Genomic DNA, 21,317 nt, shown 5'->3' on the forward strand with positions numbered 1-21,317 from the left:
CATGCATGCTAAGATGTAGGATTTGCAGCAGAGAAACACTATTTCACTGAGTGATAACCCGCTGATAGTTATGCCATTGTAGCAGTAATAGAGGGATAAAAAAATATAGAGAGGAATATATCAGATAGAATGGGTCCCTTGGGTCATAGTGCTGAGCATAATGGCAGAGGGTACAGCCAGTGGAAATCACCTCATGTAATTATATCTTAGGCATTTGTCTGTCTCTCTCTCTCTCTCTCTCTCTCTCTCTCCCTCTCTCTCTGTCTCTTTCCTTCCCTCTTTCCTCTCTCTTGCTCTCTCATTCTCGTCCACTCTGTCTCCTCTTTCCCTTTATTCCTATGCCCTTGCTTTCACTTTTCTCCTTCCATCATTCTCAGTCTATTGATCTTTCTGGCATTCTTTTCTCCATCACTCCCCGCCCTCACAAAACTGCCTCAACTCTACTGAGAGCTGATGTGATATTGGCAAGCGAATTAAATGCAAACACGTAAATATATCTGACACGAGTCACATGGATAATCACACACAACAGAGACAGCACAACACACACCCTGACCACCCCCCCCCCCCCTGTTGACATCCATCTATCCATCCATCCACATATTTACAAGGTCCTGGCACATAGCGTGTCTGTGTCTCCCGTCCCTGCAACTCCACTCATTTCACTGTCATCAAGTTTATTGCCATTAGTTCCATAGTACCTGAGAGAGAACTAGAACTGTGTGTGTGTGTGTGTGTGTGTGTGTGTGTGTGTGTGTGTGTGTGTGTGTGTGTGTGTGTGTGCGCGTACGTGCGTGCGCGCGCGGCATTGTAGTGAAGGTCACTGCAAGGGAACAGGCTGTGTTGTACTCTCCAGTGACTTGCAGATCAATAGTGTCCTAGCTGCCTTCCTACTACACACACACATGCACACACACACACTGCAGCAGCAGTGCCATTGACAGCTATTGGATCCAAAGATTCATTACAATAACTAGGTGTGTGTGTGTGTGTGTGTGTGTGTGTGTGTGTGTGTGTGTGTGTGTGTGTGTGTGTGTGTGTTGCATTCCAGGAGTTACTTCATTACGTTAAGTGACAAAGTGATTTATTGGCAATCACATCGATATCGGCCGTTGTATTTTTTTAAATATTAGTATCGGTCCACCACTGAGGTGCCCTTGAGCAAGGCCCTTAACCCCAACTGCTCCAGTGGAGCTGATCAGTGGCCAGCAGATCAGACTGTGGTTGTACTGGTCAGCTTCCAGGTATGAATGTGTGTGTGAATGTGAACAGGGCACTCCTGAAAAAGAGAGCATTGCTCTCAGTGAGACTCCCCCTGTATAAATAAAGGTAAAAAAAAAAAAAAAAAGAGCAAATATTAATATTGGTTATCGGTATTGGCCAAAATCGTCATATTGAGAGGAAACAATATGGTAAATGTATGATTTATGGGCTTTTCCAAATGTATTGGAAATAAAGAAAGACATTACTTTTTCAAATTCAGTGTTTACATGTTTTTTTTTTTTTAAATATAGTAGATATCAACATCTGTAAATATTGGTTATCGGCCATAACATCAATGTTAAATATCGGTTATCCGTATCGGCCAAAATCTTCATATCGGTGCATCCCTAATTTCAATTTCCCACAATAACTTTTGGCGACCCACAGAGAAGCCCAGAGCAAAGGGGTGTGACCCCCAGAGGAGACCAGAGCAGGTGACCCCCAGAGGAGACCAGAGCAAAGGGGTGTGACCCCCAGAGAAGCCCAGAGCAGAGAGGTGTGACCCCCAGAGAAGCCCAGAGTAGGGGTGTGACCCCCAGAGAAGCCCAGAGCAGAGGGGTGTGACCCCCAGAGAAGCCCAGAGCAAAGGGGTGTGACCCCCAGAGAAGCCCAGAGCAAAGGGGTGTGACCCCCAGAGAAGCCCAGAGCAAAGGGGTGTGACCCCCAGAGAAGCCCAGAGCAGAGAGGTGTGACCCCCAGAGAAGCCCAGAGCAGAGGGGTGTGACCCCCAGAGGAGCCCAGAGCAGAGAGGTGTGACCCCCAGAGAAGCCCAGAGCAGAGAGGTGTGACCCCCAGAGAAGCCCAGAGCAAAGGGGTGTGACCCCCAGAGGAGCCCAGAGCAGAGAGGTGTGACCCCCAGAGAAGCCCAGAGTAGGGGTGTGACCCCCAGAGAAGCCCAGAGCAGAGGGGTGTGACCCCCAGAGAAGCCCAGAGCAAAGGGGTGTGACCCCCAGAGAAGCCCAGAGCAAAGGGGTGTGACCCCCAGAGAAGCCCAGAGCAGAGGGGTGTGACCCCCAGAGAAGCCCAGAGCAGGGGTGTGACCCCCAGAGAAGCCCAGAGCAGGGGTGTGACCCCCAGAGGAGCCAAGAGTAGGGGGGTGTGACCCCCAGAGCAGCTCAGAGCAGAGGGGTGTGACCCCCAGAGCAGCTCAGAGCAGAGGGGTGTGACCCCCAGAGAAGCCCAGAGCAGAGGGGTGTGACCCCCAGAGGAGCCCAGAGCAGAGGGGTGTGACCCCCAGAGAAGCCCAGAGCAGGGGTGTGACCCCCAGAGAAGCCCAGAGCAGGGGTGTGAAGCCCAGAGCAGAGGGGTGTGACCCACAGAGAAGCCCAGAGCAGAGGGGTGTGACCCCCAGAGAAGCCCAGAGCAGAGGGGTGTGACCCCCAGAGAAGCCCAGAGTAGGGGTGTGACCCCCAGAGGAGCCCAGAGCAGAGGGGTGTGACCCCCAGAGAAGCCCAGAACAGAGGGGTGTGACCCCCAGAGAAGCCTAGAGCAGAGGGGTGTGACCCCCAGAGAAGCCCAGAGCAGAGGGGTGTGACCCCCAGAGGAGCCCAGAGTAGGGGTGTGACCCCCAGAGAAACCCAGAGCAGAGGGGTGTGACCCCCAGAGGAGCCCAGAGCAGAGGGGTGTGACCCCCAGAGAAGCCCAGAGCAGAGGGGTGTGACCCCCAGAGGAGCCCAGAGCAGAGGGGTGTGACCCCCAGAGAAGCCCAGAGCAGAGGGGTGTGACCCCCAGAGAAGCCCAGAGCAGAGGGGTGTGACCCCCAGAGGAGCCCAGAGTAGGGGTGTGACCCCCAGAGAAGCCCAGAGCAGAGGGGTGTGACCCCCAGAGGAGACCAGAGCAGAGGGGTGTGACCCCCAGAGGAGCCCAGAGCAGGGGTGTGACCCCCAGAGGAGCCCAGAGCAGGGGTGTGAATTTGTTGCTTCCACATAAAGGTGGGTGCATGGGCAAATAAACAGCTGAAACATGAGACTTGAAAGTCAGCTGTGGGTTATATTTGGAAGTGAAGACAGCATATTAAGAGCAAGACAGCAATCGTTTTTCCATACCATCAATACGAGTGAATGCTCAACTCTTTTTGCCCTATTTGCGTCAAGGCATCTTAGTTAATATTGGCTAAGTGGGTGGTGGTGTTTGTGTAACGAACTTATAGAGATTCTATTTTTATTTTTTGTTTTTGCTCCAAGTGAAATGGTTTATGGTCACTCACGATTCAGTAGGTCACAGGTTGGCTTGGGTCCAGCCTTAAAACTCGATTTTTGGAAATGTCTATGGAGAACGTGGAACTCCCTTCCGCGGCTGGAAATGTCACGAAAGTCACTTGACTGTTGAGATCTATAGTAAACTTCACTGGGAATTTAATAATGATAAATAAATACAAAAACACAAATGGAACAAATATAAACTTGAGTTAAGATAAAGGATCAAATATGCACAACACGCTAAATATCGGCCAACATATCGGCCGATACCGATATACTGGTGATAGGCCAATATCGGCCGACTGATATATCAGTCTGGCTCTAGTCCAGACTGCATGAGGAATGTGACAAGCATCTTACTGTATGATTCTATGGAGTGGATGACAACATGTATGTGGTCTTAAATGCCCACAGCTGAGTGCTGAGTGCTGACCAATGTAAGCTGTTGAAGAGAGGTAATGCACCATGTTTGAATAGCCTACATATTGTGGAAATACTGCAGTATTTTAAATGCCCTTCAGACTGGTTATACAACTGGTTACTGGTTATGCAAATGATTTATTGTTCTGAGGGAGTCTGCCTCTGTACTTGTTGTTTGTACAACAATAATGATGATTCATTGTCCTAAAAGAGGCAGCTACATGCCTCTGTGCTAAAGGCAAAACCTTGCTCAGTGCCTGCTAAGGAGAGAGAAGTCTGGTTCCTCCTCTCATACAGGACTGTAGGTGGCTTATGTTCAACAGGACATGGATGGAAACCATTGACGCTCGGCGGCATGCCTCCTGTGAAAGCCTCTTTGACGCTGCATCTTGATAGGCTGTCTTGCTCTATTTCCGCGTCTGATTGGTCCATTTCAATCTCACGCCCCCTGCCGCAGGAACCGCCCTGCGTTTCGCTGTCGCAGACTAGAGGCGGCTTGTCTCTGAGCGGCTTAACGCTCGAAGGGCGGGACTAGGGCGGGACCTTTCGTTAAGCTACCCAATGACAGCTCTTCCTACACATTTCGTCCCCCCACCCTTCTGTGGACATCTACCTGAAAACGTTTCTACAGCTCCAAGCTGGAAGCTGGTGTCCACGCCCACAAAACGCTGTGGCACAGCGGAAAAGCCATTTTGCCATATATTCCCTGCATATTCCCTTCACTTGCCCACTGGATGCTGATGACCCAGGCTGTCTTCCTCTTCATCACTTACCCTACTGCTTAGACAGGGCCTTGACCAAGCTGTCTTCCTCTTCATCACTTACCCTACTGCTTAGACAGGGCCTTGACCAGACTGTCTTCCTCTTCATCACTTACCCTACTGCTTAGACAGGGCCTTGGCCAGACTGTCTTCCTCTTCATCACTTACCCTACTGCTTAGACAGGGCCTTGACCAGACTGTCTTCCTCTTCATCACTTACCCTACTGCTTAGACAGGGCCTTGACCAGGCTGTCTTCCTCTTCATCACTTACCTTACTGATTAGACAGGGCCTTGGTCAGACTGTCTTCCTCTTCATCACTTACCCTACTGCTTAGACAGGGCCTTGGCCAGACTGTCTTCCTCTTCATCACTTACCCTACTGCTTAGACAGGGCCTTGACCAGGCTGCCTTCCTCTTCATCACTTACCCTACTGCTTAGACAGGGCCTTGACCAGACTGTCTTCCTCTTCATCACTTACCCTACTGCTTAGACAGGGCCTTGGCCAGACTGTCTTCCTCTTCATCACTTACCCTACTGCTTAGACAGGGCCTTGACCAGACTGTCTTCCTCTTCATCACTTACCTTACTGCTTAGACTGCAGGGCCTTGACCAAGCTGTCTTCCTCTTCATCACTTACCCTACTGCTTAGACAGGGCCTTGGCCAGACTGTCTTCCTCTTCATCACTTACCCTACTGCTTAGACAGGGCCTTGACCAGACTGTCTTCCTCTTCATCACTTACCCTACTGCTTAGACAGGGCCTTGGCCAGACTGTCTTCCTCTTCATCACTTACCCTACTGCTTAGACTGCAGGGCTTTGACCAGGCTGTCTATCTCTTCATCACTTACCCTACTGCTTAGACAGGGCCTTGACCAGACTGTCTTCCTCTTCATCACTTACCCTACTGCTTAGACAGGGCCTTGACCAGATACCCATGATGTGATTACTGCCTTGTTCTCCAAACAAGCACATGCTGTCCTGCCCTGTTGACATGGCATTCAATTATGGACCATTGTTTATCCAGCTGATTTATTGCATGTTTACCATACAAATGTTGAAGCACAGACACTTAAGCGGGGGCGCGCGCGCGCGCACACACACACACACACACACACACACACACACACACACACACACACACACACACACACACACACACACACACAGAGAGAGAGAGATATATCTGATGTTTACTCTGAGCTGGATCACCCAAAACACACACACACACAGTTATCGAGGCATACAGAGAGATAAGATACACTGATGATGGCCTAAGGCTGAAACGCGTCTGTTTTGCCCTTAATATAAAAACTATAATATAAAGATTGACTCTAATTCGAGTGCTGTTGCCTACCTCTGATACAGAGAGATAAGACATACACAGAGAAACATACTTAACCACACACTATCATCATCACCAGTGTACACCACTATCATCATCAGTATCAAGGAGTTTGGCTTTGTGCCACAGGAAGAAGGGGTCAGCCATGACAGCATCACACAAGAAAGAATGAGTGCGTTTGTCTTATGTCGCTGAGAGGGCCGTGTGGGTGGAGCTTTAGTCACAAAGTTAAAATATAATGCTTTAGTGCAAACAAGCACAACAAGTGAAACAAACGAGTGCAATCTAGGTCACCCAGAGATATCGGGGCCACAGAAGAAGGACAGGGAGAAGAAAGAGACATTTTTAAAGAAGGGAAAGACTAAAATAGTTGCTCTTTGTTCCAGTCCAATAAACCTTAAATCTGTAAGAATGATCAAATGCAAGCTTCATTACATAAACAGCTGATTGAAATTGCTTGTTTTTCAGGATTTCATTCATAACTGTAATCTACAGTATGGTGACGTAATCAAGTACTATCAAATTTCTACCCCATTTCAACCAATCATGTCACGACATGGCAGCTGTCAATCAATCTTTATTTCAAGGAGAGAATTCTGCAGGCAAGATGGCCGCCTAGTGCCTGTAACCTGGCAGAATTTCTAGCCCATAAACTAACTTGGCCAATAAGTATGTAACATACAAAATAAAACAAACGGTAATGTCTTCATTTGATGTAGAATGCATATGACATGTAACTGGCTCGTTAAACTCGCATTCCAGGAATATTGTATTTACCAAGGCTCTTTCCTGTGGCTAGTCGATGCTAAAAGCCGGCAGGCAGCACTCCTGCCTCGGCATGTCCGCACCGGTCCACACGGAAGCAATCGCCTGCCTAGTTCTCCTGGACCCCACTTTGCCTAGCGCCAGAACACGCTCCATTTGGGGGCGGAACACGACAGGATTGGCCAACGCCAACTCCAGTGCCCAGAACTGTCAAATCAACTCATCGACACGCTATGGCCCGCCTCTCAACCCTCTTTCATCTCAGGCAATATCTGGTTTCAGTCTGATACGTCACCGACCCTCTCTGAGACCCGGTTCGTGTGGTCTTTAACATTTGATAATTCACATAAATGGATGGAAACCTAGATGGTGTGAACCTGATTCTTGCTGAGTGGAAGCAATGTAATGGATCAATCTTGAATGACGGATGAAACAATAAACCATGATAATGATAAACCATGATAAAACACCTGACGATAACCATACTGTTTCAAATTTTCAATACAATTAAAACCGTGTTATTGTGATTACAGTGTTACTGTTATTACAGCGCTTTGAAAAACACGGTAAATACCGTCCATCATCAACCAAATTTGGCAAGAGTCTCGCAGACGCAGGCGTGCAGCCTTGGTGAAATGATTTCACTGAGTGTATTAGTACTTTTTGAACGTTTTCAACACATTTTTTTAACACTACCGTGATAATACTGATAAACGTGATAATTTTGGTCACTATACTGGAGTGGTGATATGAAAGCGTGATCAACTACCTCTGAAGATAAGCAACAGGCTTCTTTTTGGAGAGAACTTTAATATCTAAATCTATGAATGTTAACATGGAAAAATCTAAGTAATGCTGTCAACTAGTTTCTGGACTTTCAATGACTAGGATCTGACTAGGTCTTCAATCACATCCATTGCTCGTTCTCCTGCTGTTCAGGCAAAAATCATCCCACCAAGGTTTTTGTTTTCAGTGAAAACATGACTTTGTTGTCAGTTATAACAGATATACAGCACAAGGCATCAGCTGAATCAGAACTCTACTCTTTGTTTTAGATACACCTGTTTCCCCCCCTCTGAAACTCTGGCAAACCGTTTATGCCCTTCTCTTCACCACTGCTCATTTCCCTTGCATTATGATGTATTGACATCTGATAAGCTACAGGCATCTGTGCTCAAGTCAACCAGTGTTGTGGTTAAAGACTGAGCAGAATGGGAACAATGAGAACCCAATGTGAAGCGGCTGATTCTCTCTCTCTCTCTCTCTCTCTCTCTCTCTCTCTCTCTCTCTCTCTCTCTCTCTCTCTCTCTGACCCCCCCCCCCTTCCTTTTAATGAATGGAGCCATTGTCTCAGACCCACACAGTACTTTTCCTTTGAGCTCTTAAAAACATTGCCTGCTTAGATGGAAAGGGATTTGCTGTGCTTGCGTATGTACAGTACATACTGTATTCATGCAAACTCATGCGTGTTGACACGCCTGCACACATACATGTGCACACCAAAACACCAATATAAACACACGCTCACACACACATACATGTGCACACCAATATAAACACACGCTCGCACACATACCATACACAACCATGCACATAAACTCATACTGTACCAACACATGGACAGTGAGTGTGTCTGACAGCTCCCAATCTGCTCCCAAATCTCCGATTGCCCCGCCCTCTTAGCCTGCTGGCCACGCCACAAAGCCCCGCCCCCACCTCTCCTCTCCTTCCTTCGCCATCCTTCTGTTTCCACCCCTTGCCTACTGGAAGTCAGACCAGCTCCCCTCACTGACCATCGACCCTCACTCTCACCGTGTGGAGGTCTATGAGAAGAACTGTTTGTTTGTTGTATTGTTGACGAGAGGTTGGTGTTTAGATTTTTGCTCCTTTTGTATTTGGAGCAATCTGGGAGCGGCTCATTGCCTGATTGTTCTCTGCTTTGTCTCTGGATGGCACATGCAAGGATGAACCATATAGCCAAACTCTGAGAGAGGTTGAGGACTTTGTTGTGATTCATTGGGTCTTAACCTTAACGTGAGGTGTGGGGTCAGACCGGGAGAGCTTGTAGCTGTGGCTGGGTTTCAAGAGGACAACAGTTCTGCTACTCTGCCTGGCAGGCTGCGCAGACGGATGGGTTTGTCTAAGATGGAGGACTGCAACTTTGACAGCTTTGATCTACTCTGCAGCGGAGCTGCCGATAGGATCAAGAGCCACAAAAGTAACCTCAACCTCAGTAAGTTGGTCGGCTTTGACCTCAGCAAGTTATTGGCAAGCTCAACTTGAGTATTATTGTCAACCGGCTATGTAAGATTGATCATTTCAACCTCAGCAAATTAGCCAGCCTTGTAAGTTATTCGGCAACAACACAATGTAAAGCAACCTCATCCTCACCTTACCTCACTCTATTCAAGATGCAAGATCAAGATTCAAGATTCACTTTAATTAGGGATCTGAATCTTCACTGGCCTAACGATTCGATTCGATTCCACGATGCATCTCGATACAGCGCAAAGTATGTCAGTTCCAAGTTAGTATCACGTCCTCAATTTTCGATATTATTACTGCACATGGCTACTTTTTCCATCAAATAATACAAACAGGCAGATAACTATCAACTCATTTTTATTGAGAAAGTGCTTTAAAATCGGAATGTCAACATACATTTTAAACGATTAATCTGTCTTCGATTCAATTCCACGTCCGCATCGCGATGCATCTTAAAACCGATTAATTTAGACACCCCTAACTTGAATAACCACAGTAAGTAATTGGTTTACAAACGAGGGATTTGACTTAGTGTAAGTATGTAGCGCAGTGCTCACATCAATAGTAGAAGACGGAGCAATACAGAAAGAAATCTAAAATGATCAAGTCCAAAGTCCTTTAAAGTGACATACTGTATAATGGGCTGGGGGGTAGTGGCGCATTCCTTTATCGCATAATAACTGGGAGGTTGAGGCTATGACGTCACATCCGTTTTGTTAGCATTCCATTTGCAGAAAACTTGAGCTGGGAAGTTCACTGTTCATTGGTCAGATCCAGTCGCTATCCAGGCTAGCCATTGTTAGCAATAACAGTTGATGACCATTTCACGGCATTTTGCGCATACAAACACTGCAGCCTCATGTCCACACAGATAGATATGCAGTGCTGTGTGTACAGCTGATTTAATGAGACACAAACAAAACAGAAGTGCTAAACAACATTACTACGATTATAACTACTGTTGTTGCGCGGCGCAGCCATCTTGGATTTTTGAGGTCGGGCTGCTGAGGCTCCTACGAGTTTGGAATGGGAAATACCAGCTCTGGTGACGTCACCATCCCAGCTCATGACCTTTGAAGTCGTAAGATTATCAATTCCCAGTTATAAAGGAATGCACGATAGGATAGTGTCCGTGGAATAATGTCCATGGGGGGGACCTCAGCGTGTTACTGAGCCGGTTGTGATCAGGGGGGGAGGGATGGTTGTGGGGGCTTTCGGGTATCATTGAAGAGGCGGATGGCAGTTGGGAAGAAACTGTCCGTGTGTCCAGACTAGGTTCTGGTACTGCCAGACATCATGCAATGTCATGTCATGTCATGTAGCCAATGTAAACTTCAGTGTATCACTTAAAGGGACAGCTCACCCTAACATCCAAAATACATATTTTTCCTCTCACCTGCAGTGCTATATATCCATCTATATCGTTTTGTGTTGCCTGAGTTTTGGAGATATCAGCCGTAGAGATGGCTGCCTTCTCTCCAATACAATGGAACTGGATGACACTCGGCTTGTAGTGCTCGAAGCACCAAAAAAAAAAAAACATTTGAAAAACTCAACAGCATCGTCTCGACTCTCTTTCCAGAAGTCATGACCCGGTTACTCAAGATATTGCACAGACTTTGTTGTGAGCAGTTTCATGTAGGAAGTATTTTCTTTTGGCCAAACTACTCTACTAGCTGCTGCTGCCCTAGCTGCTCCTATGCAGTCTCATGTAGGAACTAGCTAGCAGCTCCCCACCTTTCCTGTCTGCCTAACTGTCCTATCAAATAAAGGCAAAATGCCCCAGCCCAGAAACAAAAAAATGCTAGTCCAAATACCAAAGTAACTATAACCAAGCAATTGCACACAAACTTTGATTCAGTAAGTTTTTTCCAACATCATCTCACATAGATACCCCATGCCATAAGATTTGCCAAACTCAGCTTCAATACTGTATCTTAGGTTGTGCTCTTTATTCTTAACTTTGATGATGTAGTCATACTCACCTTGACATCCTCCAGCAGTATGTTTTATTTAACATCAGCCTCAGCAGGGTCGTTCACTTCAAAGTACTTGAAACCAATTTGATCTTCAGACATTTAAGCTAGTCTCTCTCTTCCTATGTTACCCAAACATGAACCATCCTTAACATTGCTTCAACGTTTTCTGCTGCTTTTAAACTAGGGCCATATGAAATCCGTTTTATTATTTTCCAAATTCCATTCCATTCCATTCCATTTTAATTTTAGTTTAGGAGTTAGGATATTTTTTCCCCTTTTCTTTGATGACATGGCTCTCTGACAGCCTCTTCGACATGTTTCTCAAAGTGAAAACCAAGTTGGGAGGTGACGTAAGGGTCCCACACAAGACCAACTCCCCTCTCAAAACACCCCAATCGAAAATGGAAATATTTCTCGGTCTATTTTACAATTATGAAATTATTTAGGTTACTACAATAATTAGGTCTTCTTTTGATTTGGATAATTAGGCCTACTTTGATGAACTAGGCATCTCAATTCCTAGGCTCGCTGCTGCACGGTCTCGCCCGCCCTGCAGCTCGCTGAGCTGGCCCTGCAGCTCGCATACACAGCTCGGCCGCATTGCTCTTATGACATCACTGATGATGTCACAAATTGATGATGTCACAACTTCGCATCACTGATGATGTCACAATTGCTCTTATGACATCACTGATGATGTCACAATGCTTATTACATCATCAGTGATGTCACAATGCACAATTGCTCAAGTTAGTGTCCTCTAGAGAGAGAGAGTGGCGTCAGCGGAGGACCAAAATGCGAGACTCATTAGCCAATGAACAGCCAGGAATGGGTCTCGTGCTACTTTTGCATGCTAAAATAAAGCTGATAATGTACAATTGATTCAAGAAAAAGAAAAAAACACTTTCAAAGTACAACACAAACTGTCTATTTTGCTGCAACTCGACAGTGCTGCTTAATCCAGGACCTTACTTCCTGGAGCTCTTGAGAGTAAATAACTGGTCCATTGGAGTGAATGGAGATGTCGGGGCTCTTCTAGATCAAGTGATATCACTGATGACATCACTTCCGGGACAAAATTGAAACGGAGAACATTGCCCACATGCTCCCTTTTATAATAGAAGATTTCATGCAATATTCCATGTTTTACAATTGATTCAATTTTTACTACCAAATTCCATGATTCTGTCAGTTTTTTTCCATTTTGCGGAAATCACAGGGCCCTATCTTAAACCTTTGATAGCAGATAATATCCTATGTTCAATATGTGGCCAAATGGGAGTGTGTAGCTCTTAGCAAAAGTGCATGTTGTAGTTATTTATTCTTTGGCTGGTGCAATGGCAAAACAGGGGTTTTGCTGGAAGCCTGCATTTGAGAGAAGGTCAGCGCTATTAAAAGTCTCCTCCCCTGGCATGACATTTAGCTCCTGTAGTTCCCTGCCTGTGTTGCACATAAATGGTCTTCAGAAGGGTCAAAGACACCCTGTGGCATGGTGACCCAGGATGAACATCTATATATAGAAGATGCCGTTCCAACTTGACAAGCGGGAGTGTGCATGTTGTTGACAGTATCATTAATATGCTCTCTGATTTAGAGAGCCTCTATGGAACAGGAAAAGGGTCATACATACAGTATGTACAGGATATACAGTATTGTGTCATGCTGTGCTCTATCGCACACTCATGGGCCCATGTTCTATATATATAAGCACCTTGTGAAGTCCTTGGATTTTAAAGTGTGCTATATAAATTGAATTTATTATTATTATTATTATTACACCATATTATGGACTGTTTAAATCTTTCTGCTGTCCACTTATTTTCACCCCTGATCAATGTGCGGGACATACAGACATGCACACTCCGGCGTCGAAGCCAGCTGTAAATTCTGCATGCATAGCTGCCCAATAAACCCATTTAATGGGGTGGGCAGTGCCAGACTGTGACCACTCTGACCCCATTCAGTAATTAGTGCAGTGGAGGGAGGGTGAGGGAAAGATGTTTGGTGAGGAAGTTACAGTAGAGAGAGAGAGAAGAGAGAAGAAAGGAATTGAAACATACAGTAAGAGCAAAATTCAAGACTGTTGCAGTGGGCAGCGCTCCCTGCAGTGTTGGTAAACATGAGCGTGCTGCTGCGTACAGAATGGTTACTGACATCACATTACAGCATTTCTGGGGATTGAGGTCCTTAAATTTCAAAAAGTTGCCTTTCGCTGCCAATTGATGCCATCGACATGTGAACTTGCCTATCGCAGCGTAAACATATGAAGTTATCTGTGAAATGACCATGTTGTGAGAAGGGCTATATTGTAATGGTGAATTTTGTACCAGGAGAGAGAGTGAGTGAGTGAGGCAGCTACTGCTCTTTGGCTTCACATTCAGTGCTGTGTCATCCACTGCTCATAGAGACACTGCGTAATGCGTCATCATTCAGAAACCACGCCCAAAACGGGGGAAAACAAAAACTCCCGTCCAATCCTGGCGTTCTCCTATGTCACGTGCATGGTAGCGTGTTGCACAAAAAGATCGTATATACGGAAGATTACACTCCAACTTACTTCCTTGACAGCTAGATCCACATTTTTCTTCTCGCCAATTCTCAATGGCTTCCTTGTTTTGCTCAGGAGTACAAAAAAACTTTAACTGGTGATTTTTTACATTTGTTGTCCACCACACAACAGCTTTTAGCTATGTTTAATTCAAGGAAAATGGTGCTGGTGTGTGGAAATGAACCGAGCTTTTCCCCCGTGATGGGCGTGGCCTATTTCATGCCGTGTCTCTATCCTCAGTGGCATGTGCTTTTGCCTACATTACCCAGGCTGCATTGCTGCTGTTGGGCAATAGGTTTACAGTTGGCCGTGGGTCTCCTGGCACAGAGTAACTTAGCTGGTCAGGTGCTAAGCGACTTAGCCAAAGCAACCTTTGGGCGGCCTCTGGGTCTCTCTCCCTCTCACACACACACACATACACACTGAGGCACACTCACTCACTCTCTCACTCACTCACTCACTCACTCACAACTTGTTTACACACATAAATACAATAAACACATACAACAGATGGCAGAGCGAGGAGGGAGGGAGGGAGGGAGGGTCCAAAGCAAGACTGGAGGTAGAGGAATGAAAGTGTAAAAAGCAGGCAATTACACAAATTAAATGAGACGAAACCGCCAATATGATTTTTAAGTCACCCTGACAAGTTTGGTTTGATATTATTTGATAAAACGATAATTTGTTCTGAACTGCGACCTGAAAACATTTTCAGGTCGCAGTTCAGAACAAATTATCGTTTTATCAAATATCAAACCGAACTTGTCAGGGTGACTTAAAAATAATTTAAAGCTAGAAATAAGGTCCAGGGTGTAATCTGAATTCTCCTTTAAGTTATCCTTTATTGTCCCATGGGGAAATTCCTCCTCTGCATTTGACTCATTATCTGCTAGGAACATTCCTAACCGTGCAGTAAATGTCTTTTTTGATGTGTTGCACTGCTGTAAGCCAGGAAAACCACACGACCATCGAGCCATATCACAGCCATCTTCTTGTATCAGAGTCAGACATTCCCCTTGTTTTGTAAAGGTTGCTACCAGCTACAGTGTTGGTTAGGCTGCTATGTTATGCTGCTATACTGTATGGCACCTGAGTAACAGCATACCCTGTTTGAGCCAGAGCTTTAGATGCAGGGGGTGCCAGCAACGCATGTGTGCTTAGCCTTAATGGGCAGAGATAGAGGGGAGCAGTGAGAGGTTAGAATAGCTGATGTGAGAGAGAGAGACACACACACACACACACACTGTAATATGAATCCCCTCCTGTCTGTCTAATGAAGTGATGACATGGAGAAAAGGGGAGGGACTAGCTGGGTGATATTATCCACTTTTCTCTAGCAGAGGGTTTCATACTAAAGAGAGACACATCCACTTCCTGTCCCCTCGTCTTCTCACTACCTCTGTCTTTCTTGTTCTCCCTCTTTTGCTTTCGTCACCTGTTGTTTACGTTCATGTAGGCCTGCTCGATAAATCGATTTTGAATCGTAATCGAATTAATTAGTTAGGACGATGTTAAAAAAAATGAAAATCGTCAAATCGATTTACACTTAACTAACTAGGGTCTGTTACGGCGGGGCGGCTCTCTCTCGTGTACGCGTGCTGCTTACTCGTCCCTTCTCCCCGCTGTAAAGTCTCTCTGGAGGCTGTGACTACTGGCTACTAAAGACGCAATGAACTTATTTCAACACCTCCAAAAAGCACAGAGTGTGAGCACTGAGCAGCGTGTTGCACTGCGGGCTGTAGTACAAGATAACGATTACCACAACACACACACACACGAACAAAGACATTATCACCGGACGCTGAAATGTTGCCTTTATAGTTCACCTAACAACAAAGCAACACATGAGGCCGCCGAGTAGCTTCTGGTTCATGGTTGTAACATGCCAACTCACCCTGTCTGTCTGAATATCGCAGTTCCCCGCATACCTGTTGTGACTTTGTGTTATTCTAGTACAGTACAGATAACTCCGAGCACGGGTGGTCGCTTAGACACTCCTAATATAATTATTATAATTATGTCACAGAGGCACATGCTACAGGCAAGAGTAATCGAACCAAGAGTATCCACCAGTGTCAAGTGATTGCAGGTTAGCAAGCAACAGCCAGGAAGTTACGCATAGCAAGTTACACTGTAGGCTAAAACAGGAAGTTGGGTTGTTCTGCCTTCAGAGTAAAAGCATAATTTGTCACTTGTGAAAAAAAGAGAAAAAAATAGCTCTGCAGGGCAACAAATGTTTAGAGAAGTATGATAGTATAAAAAAATCGAAATCGAAAATCGTAAAAAAATTGTAAATTGTATTTTTAGGCAAAATCGAACAGCCCCAAGTTCATGGTTCTTGGAGGAATGAATATGACGCAGCTCTCAGTGGTGCTTTATTAAGATCTTATGGATAAACGGACGCCTCTACTGTGTTACTGGTGTAAAATAAACTGAAAATACAGGTGATGGTAGCCAGTATATTGGAAGTAAATGTTACTATGGTTACAAAATGAAAGTTTTTCCAGTCACTGATTGAGATGAGGAGTAGAGTGACTCCTGTTACCCGTACGGACAAGTCTGTCTGAGTCTAGTCATTTGACTTCAGTCTGCTCCAGTGTGTACCAGACATGTGCAGTCGGTCTGTCATTCAAAAATGTTCACTACCAAATTCTGGTGTGTGAGCATTTAGTGACATTCAGTTTTAAAAGCAGACAGAGGTGAGTAGACAGCTAAATAGCCGGCAGCCAGCGCTTGGGGAACCCCCCCTGCCTGTCAGAGCTCACACTAGTCTGTAGCCATATTCAGGTCATTAGGACCATGTTGTCGACTGTCACTCAGGGACTCACAGACCTGGAAACTGTGCTACCTGTGGACTCTTAAAGTTTCGATGAACTCGATACAGGATTCTCAATGCAGCAGCACTACTATTCAAACACAAACAGAACGCTCAAAGACTAGAGAGAGACCTCGCAGGAGCGCCACGCATTCCCACAACTAAAAGCACAACTAAAAAACGCAAAGCGTGCATCGTCAGTAGCTGAAGGAATTATGTCACATGTAAACAAGTACCTGTGACTCGCAGACGTTTGCCTTTCTCCGTCTATATGCATGTGTTCATGCACTTTTTTGCACCTATGTGTGTACTTGTTTGTGTGCCTCTTCATTCAAATTCAAATGTGATTGATCAGGACAAAGCCCTTGAGAGGAAGCATCTCGTTTCCAAGGGGGTCCCAGTGCCTCTTTCCGTGGGCACGTCAGTGTGTGTGTGTGTGTGCAGAGGGGGTCCCAGTGCCTCTTTCCGTGGGCACGTCAGTGTGTGTGTGTGTGTGTGCAGAGGCATTCACGCTTTTGTGCTTGTGCATTTGTGCACACATGTACTGCCTTCCCTCCTCCAATATTCATGCGTCTCTTTAGTCAGCGACAATAGCCGAGAGGAAAGTTAACACCGCTGCTGCTGCTCCCCAGGCTTAGAAAGCCCTGATATCTGAATCCACTTGATGCTCCAGGCTGACTGACACGTCGGGCGGGCAGGGGGGGTTCTGTAGATGGAGGGAGGGAGAGAGAGGAAAGTGAAAGCGTCTCAGAGGATGACGGGTGCATTGCAATGGCTGGGTGTTCTTGAAAATCTTTACAGGTTTGTTACATAAAATTAGCCCCCCCCCCCGCTTCCAAAACGATACATTTTGACTTACCATCTACTCACAGTCTCGGACCATTTTCTCAATTAAAAATAAAAAATGTTCCTGATTAAATGTCCCTGTTAATTAGGCAAATGCCTTCCTTGCTGAACACCCCATTCGAAAGAATTGGAAGTTGGAAACCCTCATTAGTGTTTCTCTTGCACCTGTGTTTACCCTGCCTTTTTGACACAAAATGGCCCCTGTGAGAAGGGTCTATATACAGAAAGGTACAAGCAGGGCTCGAGAGGTACATGTTGATGGTGAAGAAGAACAAGCACAAATCCTCTGCACGCCCATCATGCATGTGTTCAATGCAGTTCAATTCAATGCAATGCATTGAAGCATTGCAACACAAGTTTATCTATTAAATTACTTCATTCCACTAATGTCCGTTGTCCACCAATGAGACAATTATTACACAGTTATCACTACATGTACATTGTATATTGTAATAAACTGTAATTTGTTGTTATAAGATGCTGAGTACAACCTACTCCTCTGGAAAAGCTCAGTGTTAAGTTTTCTTTTTTGAGAGAGAGAGAGAAAGTGAGAGAGGACTTAAAATATACTTTTACTACTTCTTTGGAATGAGTTGCTTTAGTTTTTTACACTTTTTAAGTGTTATTTCTCCTGTTGTCGTGTCCCTTTTAGGATGTTTGTAAGGCACTTTGGGTCACATCGGTGTATGAAATCTGCTAAATAAATACCATTTGATATATGCTGATGTACAATACCTGTGTTGTGTCTTCCAGAGGAGGAGCTTCGGAAGCTGCGGGAAGAGACCAATATTGACTCTCTGCGGCAGGAGCTGGAGAGAGAGCGAGGCAAGAGGATAGACCTGGAGCAGAAGATGAACGAGGTGCTCAAGTCCAGGTGAGACAGAGAGAGACGGAGGGAGGGAGGGCGAGAGAGAGAGATGGAGGGGGGAGAGAGGCAGAGAGATGGAGGGGAAGTGAGAGAGAGAGAGAGAGAGAGATATAGAGAGATGGAGAGAGAGAGAGATGGAGGGGGAGAGAGAGATGGAGAGAGATATGAGGGGGAGAGAGATGGAGGGGGAGATGGAGGGGGAGAGAGAGAGATGGAGGGGGAGAGAGATGGAGAGAGATGAGGGGGAAAGATGGAGAGAGAGAGATGGAGGGGGAGAGAGACATGGGGAGAGAGATGGAGAGAGAGGTGGAGAGAGAGATGGAGGGGGAGAGAGAGATGGAGGGGGAGAGAGATGGAGGGGGAGAGAGAGTGGAGGGGGAGAGAGAGATGGAGGGGGAGATAGAGAGTGGAGGGGGAGAGAGAGATGGAGAGAGAGACGGAGGGGGAGAGAGAGAGTGGAGGGGGAGAGATGAGGGGGAGAGAGAGATGAGGGGGAGAGAGAGAGATCAGGGGGAGAGAGATGGAGAGAGAGATGGAGCGGGAGAGAGAGAGGAAAAGGGGACGAGGTGATAAAAGATGATGGAAAGTAGAGGTGGAGAGAAAGAGGTAAAGGTGACACAGCACTTTCTAACATCTTAACTCAACTTGAGTTACGAGTGGGGGTCCGGGTAGTGCAGTGGTATAGATTCCCTGCCTACCAACACGAGGGTCACAGGTTCGATCCCCCGTGTTACCTCTGGCTTAGTTGGGCGTCCATACAGGCACAATTGGCTGTGTCTGCAGGTGGGAAGCCGGATTAATGGTATGTGTTCTGGTTGCTGCACTAGTGCCTCCTCTGGTCGGTCAGGACACCTGTTCGGTGTGAGGGGAACTGGGGGGAATAGCGTGATCCTCCCACATGCTTTGTCCTGCTGGTGAAACCCCTCGCTGTCAGGTGAAAAGAAGTGGCGGGCGACTGGCACATGTATCAGAGGCAGCATGTGCTAGTCTACGGCTCTCCCCAGATCGGCAGAGGGGGTGGAGGAATGACCGGCACAGCATGGGGAATTGGCTGAGTACAATTGGGGAAGAAAACTGTCAGATGGTGTGTGTGTGTGTGTGTGTGTGTGTGTGTGTGTGTGTGTGTATGAGTGTGCGTGCACGCGCGTGTGTGCGTGTGTATGTTCCTTGGTTCCAGTGCTACCCAAGGTCTCTCTCTGGTATAAATAGATGCCTCAGCAGCTTGGTAGGCCGGGAATTCCACAAGGAGGTGTGTGTTGTGTTGTGTTGTGTTGGAGATAGTGATTGGAAGAGAGAGAAACAGAAACGAGTCACGCGCCGCCTGCACAGCCAAAGCCAGCCTGCAACACAGGAGCTATGTTGGTGTCAGGAAAAGCCTGTGTCTCTTGGCACCAACTAGCCCTGTGTGTGTGTGTGTGTGTGTGTGTGTGTGTGGGTGGGTGTCAAGGCCGTAGCGGCGATATACATTGAGAACGACAAATCCCCCCCAATATTTAAGCCTGATAAAATGTGTCCCCCCCAATAAATTGATGTAAAAAATAAGAAAACAGAGATTTACTGCGCAATACAGCTGTTCGTGGCGCTCCTAGGCAGGCCCGGACTGGCCATCTGGCAGTTCTGGAAAATGCCAGAAGGGCCGGTGTGCGTACGGGCTGGACTGGACCGCAGAAAGAAAAATAAATATATATAGTAGGCTAATCAATTTCACCGGCCCAGCACTGCACTGGGCCGGCCTATTTTTATAGAGGGGTTCTCCCCCTACTGGCAAGTGATTATAGCATGGTGTGAGAGACGGACCTCCCCTCTGCTCTGCTCAAAGTGGCCTGTTCCATCTCAAACACCGCGGAAGTTCAAACAATGTCCTTGCACGTCAATATCTACAGGTAAAATGGACATAAAACAAAGGTCTTAACGTTAGTCTAACGTGCCTTTATATTTATAAAGCCTTTATGTTGATGGCCATCACAAAGGAGATACTTTATTTTTCATTGGACTGCATCATTGAGAACAGCGCACTGATGTGACTGTCTGCTTCTGATCTGGTAGGACATGCGATTGATATTTGATATATACATGGCTTTGTTAAGACTGCGTTGCTTAATGTGCTGTGTGTTTTGGCTGGGGTGCCATGCTCATGTCTGCGTGTGCTGGTGTGAATGTGTCTGTGACTGCCTTATTGGCTGTGTAGGCTACGCATTGTGTCAAGTGCTGTATCAAACTTGGACTGTTGCTAGCTAGACTTACATCACTGTAAAATGGAGCTAGTGGCTATGACAACATCTAATCAAATGGGGGTCTGTTGCCCTGATGTGGACTAAATTAGGGGGCTTACTCCTTAATATGAAAAAGCTTGATAATCACTGGCCTATAGGGAAGCTATCTCTCTCTCCATCCCTGTCTGCCACCATGGACAGCACCAGAGAAAGTGTTTCTGAGCAAGTGGTGCTGCTGTCTAAGTCGCAAATCTCATACAAAGCTGGTTGAAAATAGTCAGTGTTCCTTTAAAGGCCGGCTTTTCCGTGGGGGATATGAATATATATTAAATCTCACGCCCCTAAGGTTTTCGAATCCGTTGAAATTTTTGAAATTGGAGGTTAACTCACAGAGATATCAACCGAAATCCACTCTGTGTGTGGGGTGGGGGGGGGGAGGTGCGGGTGCGGGTGCGGGGACTCGAAATACTACATTTCCCACAATGCACTGGGCTCGCGTGGCCTTCGTTTTCATGCCCACCCCTCAGGCATTTGGCTGATATCAAACTCCAGTAGGTGGCGGTAATGCACATATATGTTTGCCAACCGCCATAAAACTCAAAGAAGAAGAAGAAGAAGGCTTCGACAATAAAACATACAGAGAAGAAGAAATAAATCGAAAATAAAATTGCCTCTAAATTGCACCAAATTTAAACGGTAGTACTGTATATATGTCGGGAGATGTCTTCATAAATTTTTTTTCATGCATTTTAAGGCATTTTCGTAGGAGTTACGCGCATCTGATGTTGTAACTATTTTCTGTAAAAATGTGTAAAAACGGGTACATTGCTCAGCGTTGATTTCGTTGCTTCAACCCACCTACTACTAGATGTAAAATTTGACGAGCTTTCCAATGCCGCCAGTCCCGTGTCTGTCCGTGCTTCCCTTCCCGAGATCGGTCTCTTTGCAAGGAACTATGGGAAGCTAATATTAGCTATAGCAGGCTAGGCGGTTGAAAAAGATGGCTGCCTTTTCGTTTTTGTTGAAGACCTC

The 21,317-nt window shown here is 46.2% G+C and overlaps 1 protein-coding gene across 1 annotated transcript in view; it reads left to right on the forward strand.

The window, feature by feature from the left end:
- Window positions 1-21,317, forward strand: part of gramd4a (GRAM domain containing 4a) — a 109,689-nt gene that overhangs the window by 58,253 nt on the left and 30,119 nt on the right. Inside the window, exon 4 of the mRNA XM_083655541.1 lies at window positions 17,958-18,078. Coding sequence (XP_083511667.1) covers window positions 17,958-18,078 — 121 coding nt within the window. The remainder of the gene's footprint in view (window positions 1-17,957; window positions 18,079-21,317) is intronic.

Source organism: Poromitra crassiceps, assembly GCF_964638095.1.
Source record: "Poromitra crassiceps genome assembly, chromosome: 2".
Lineage (NCBI taxonomy): Eukaryota > Metazoa > Chordata > Actinopteri > Beryciformes > Melamphaidae > Poromitra > Poromitra crassiceps.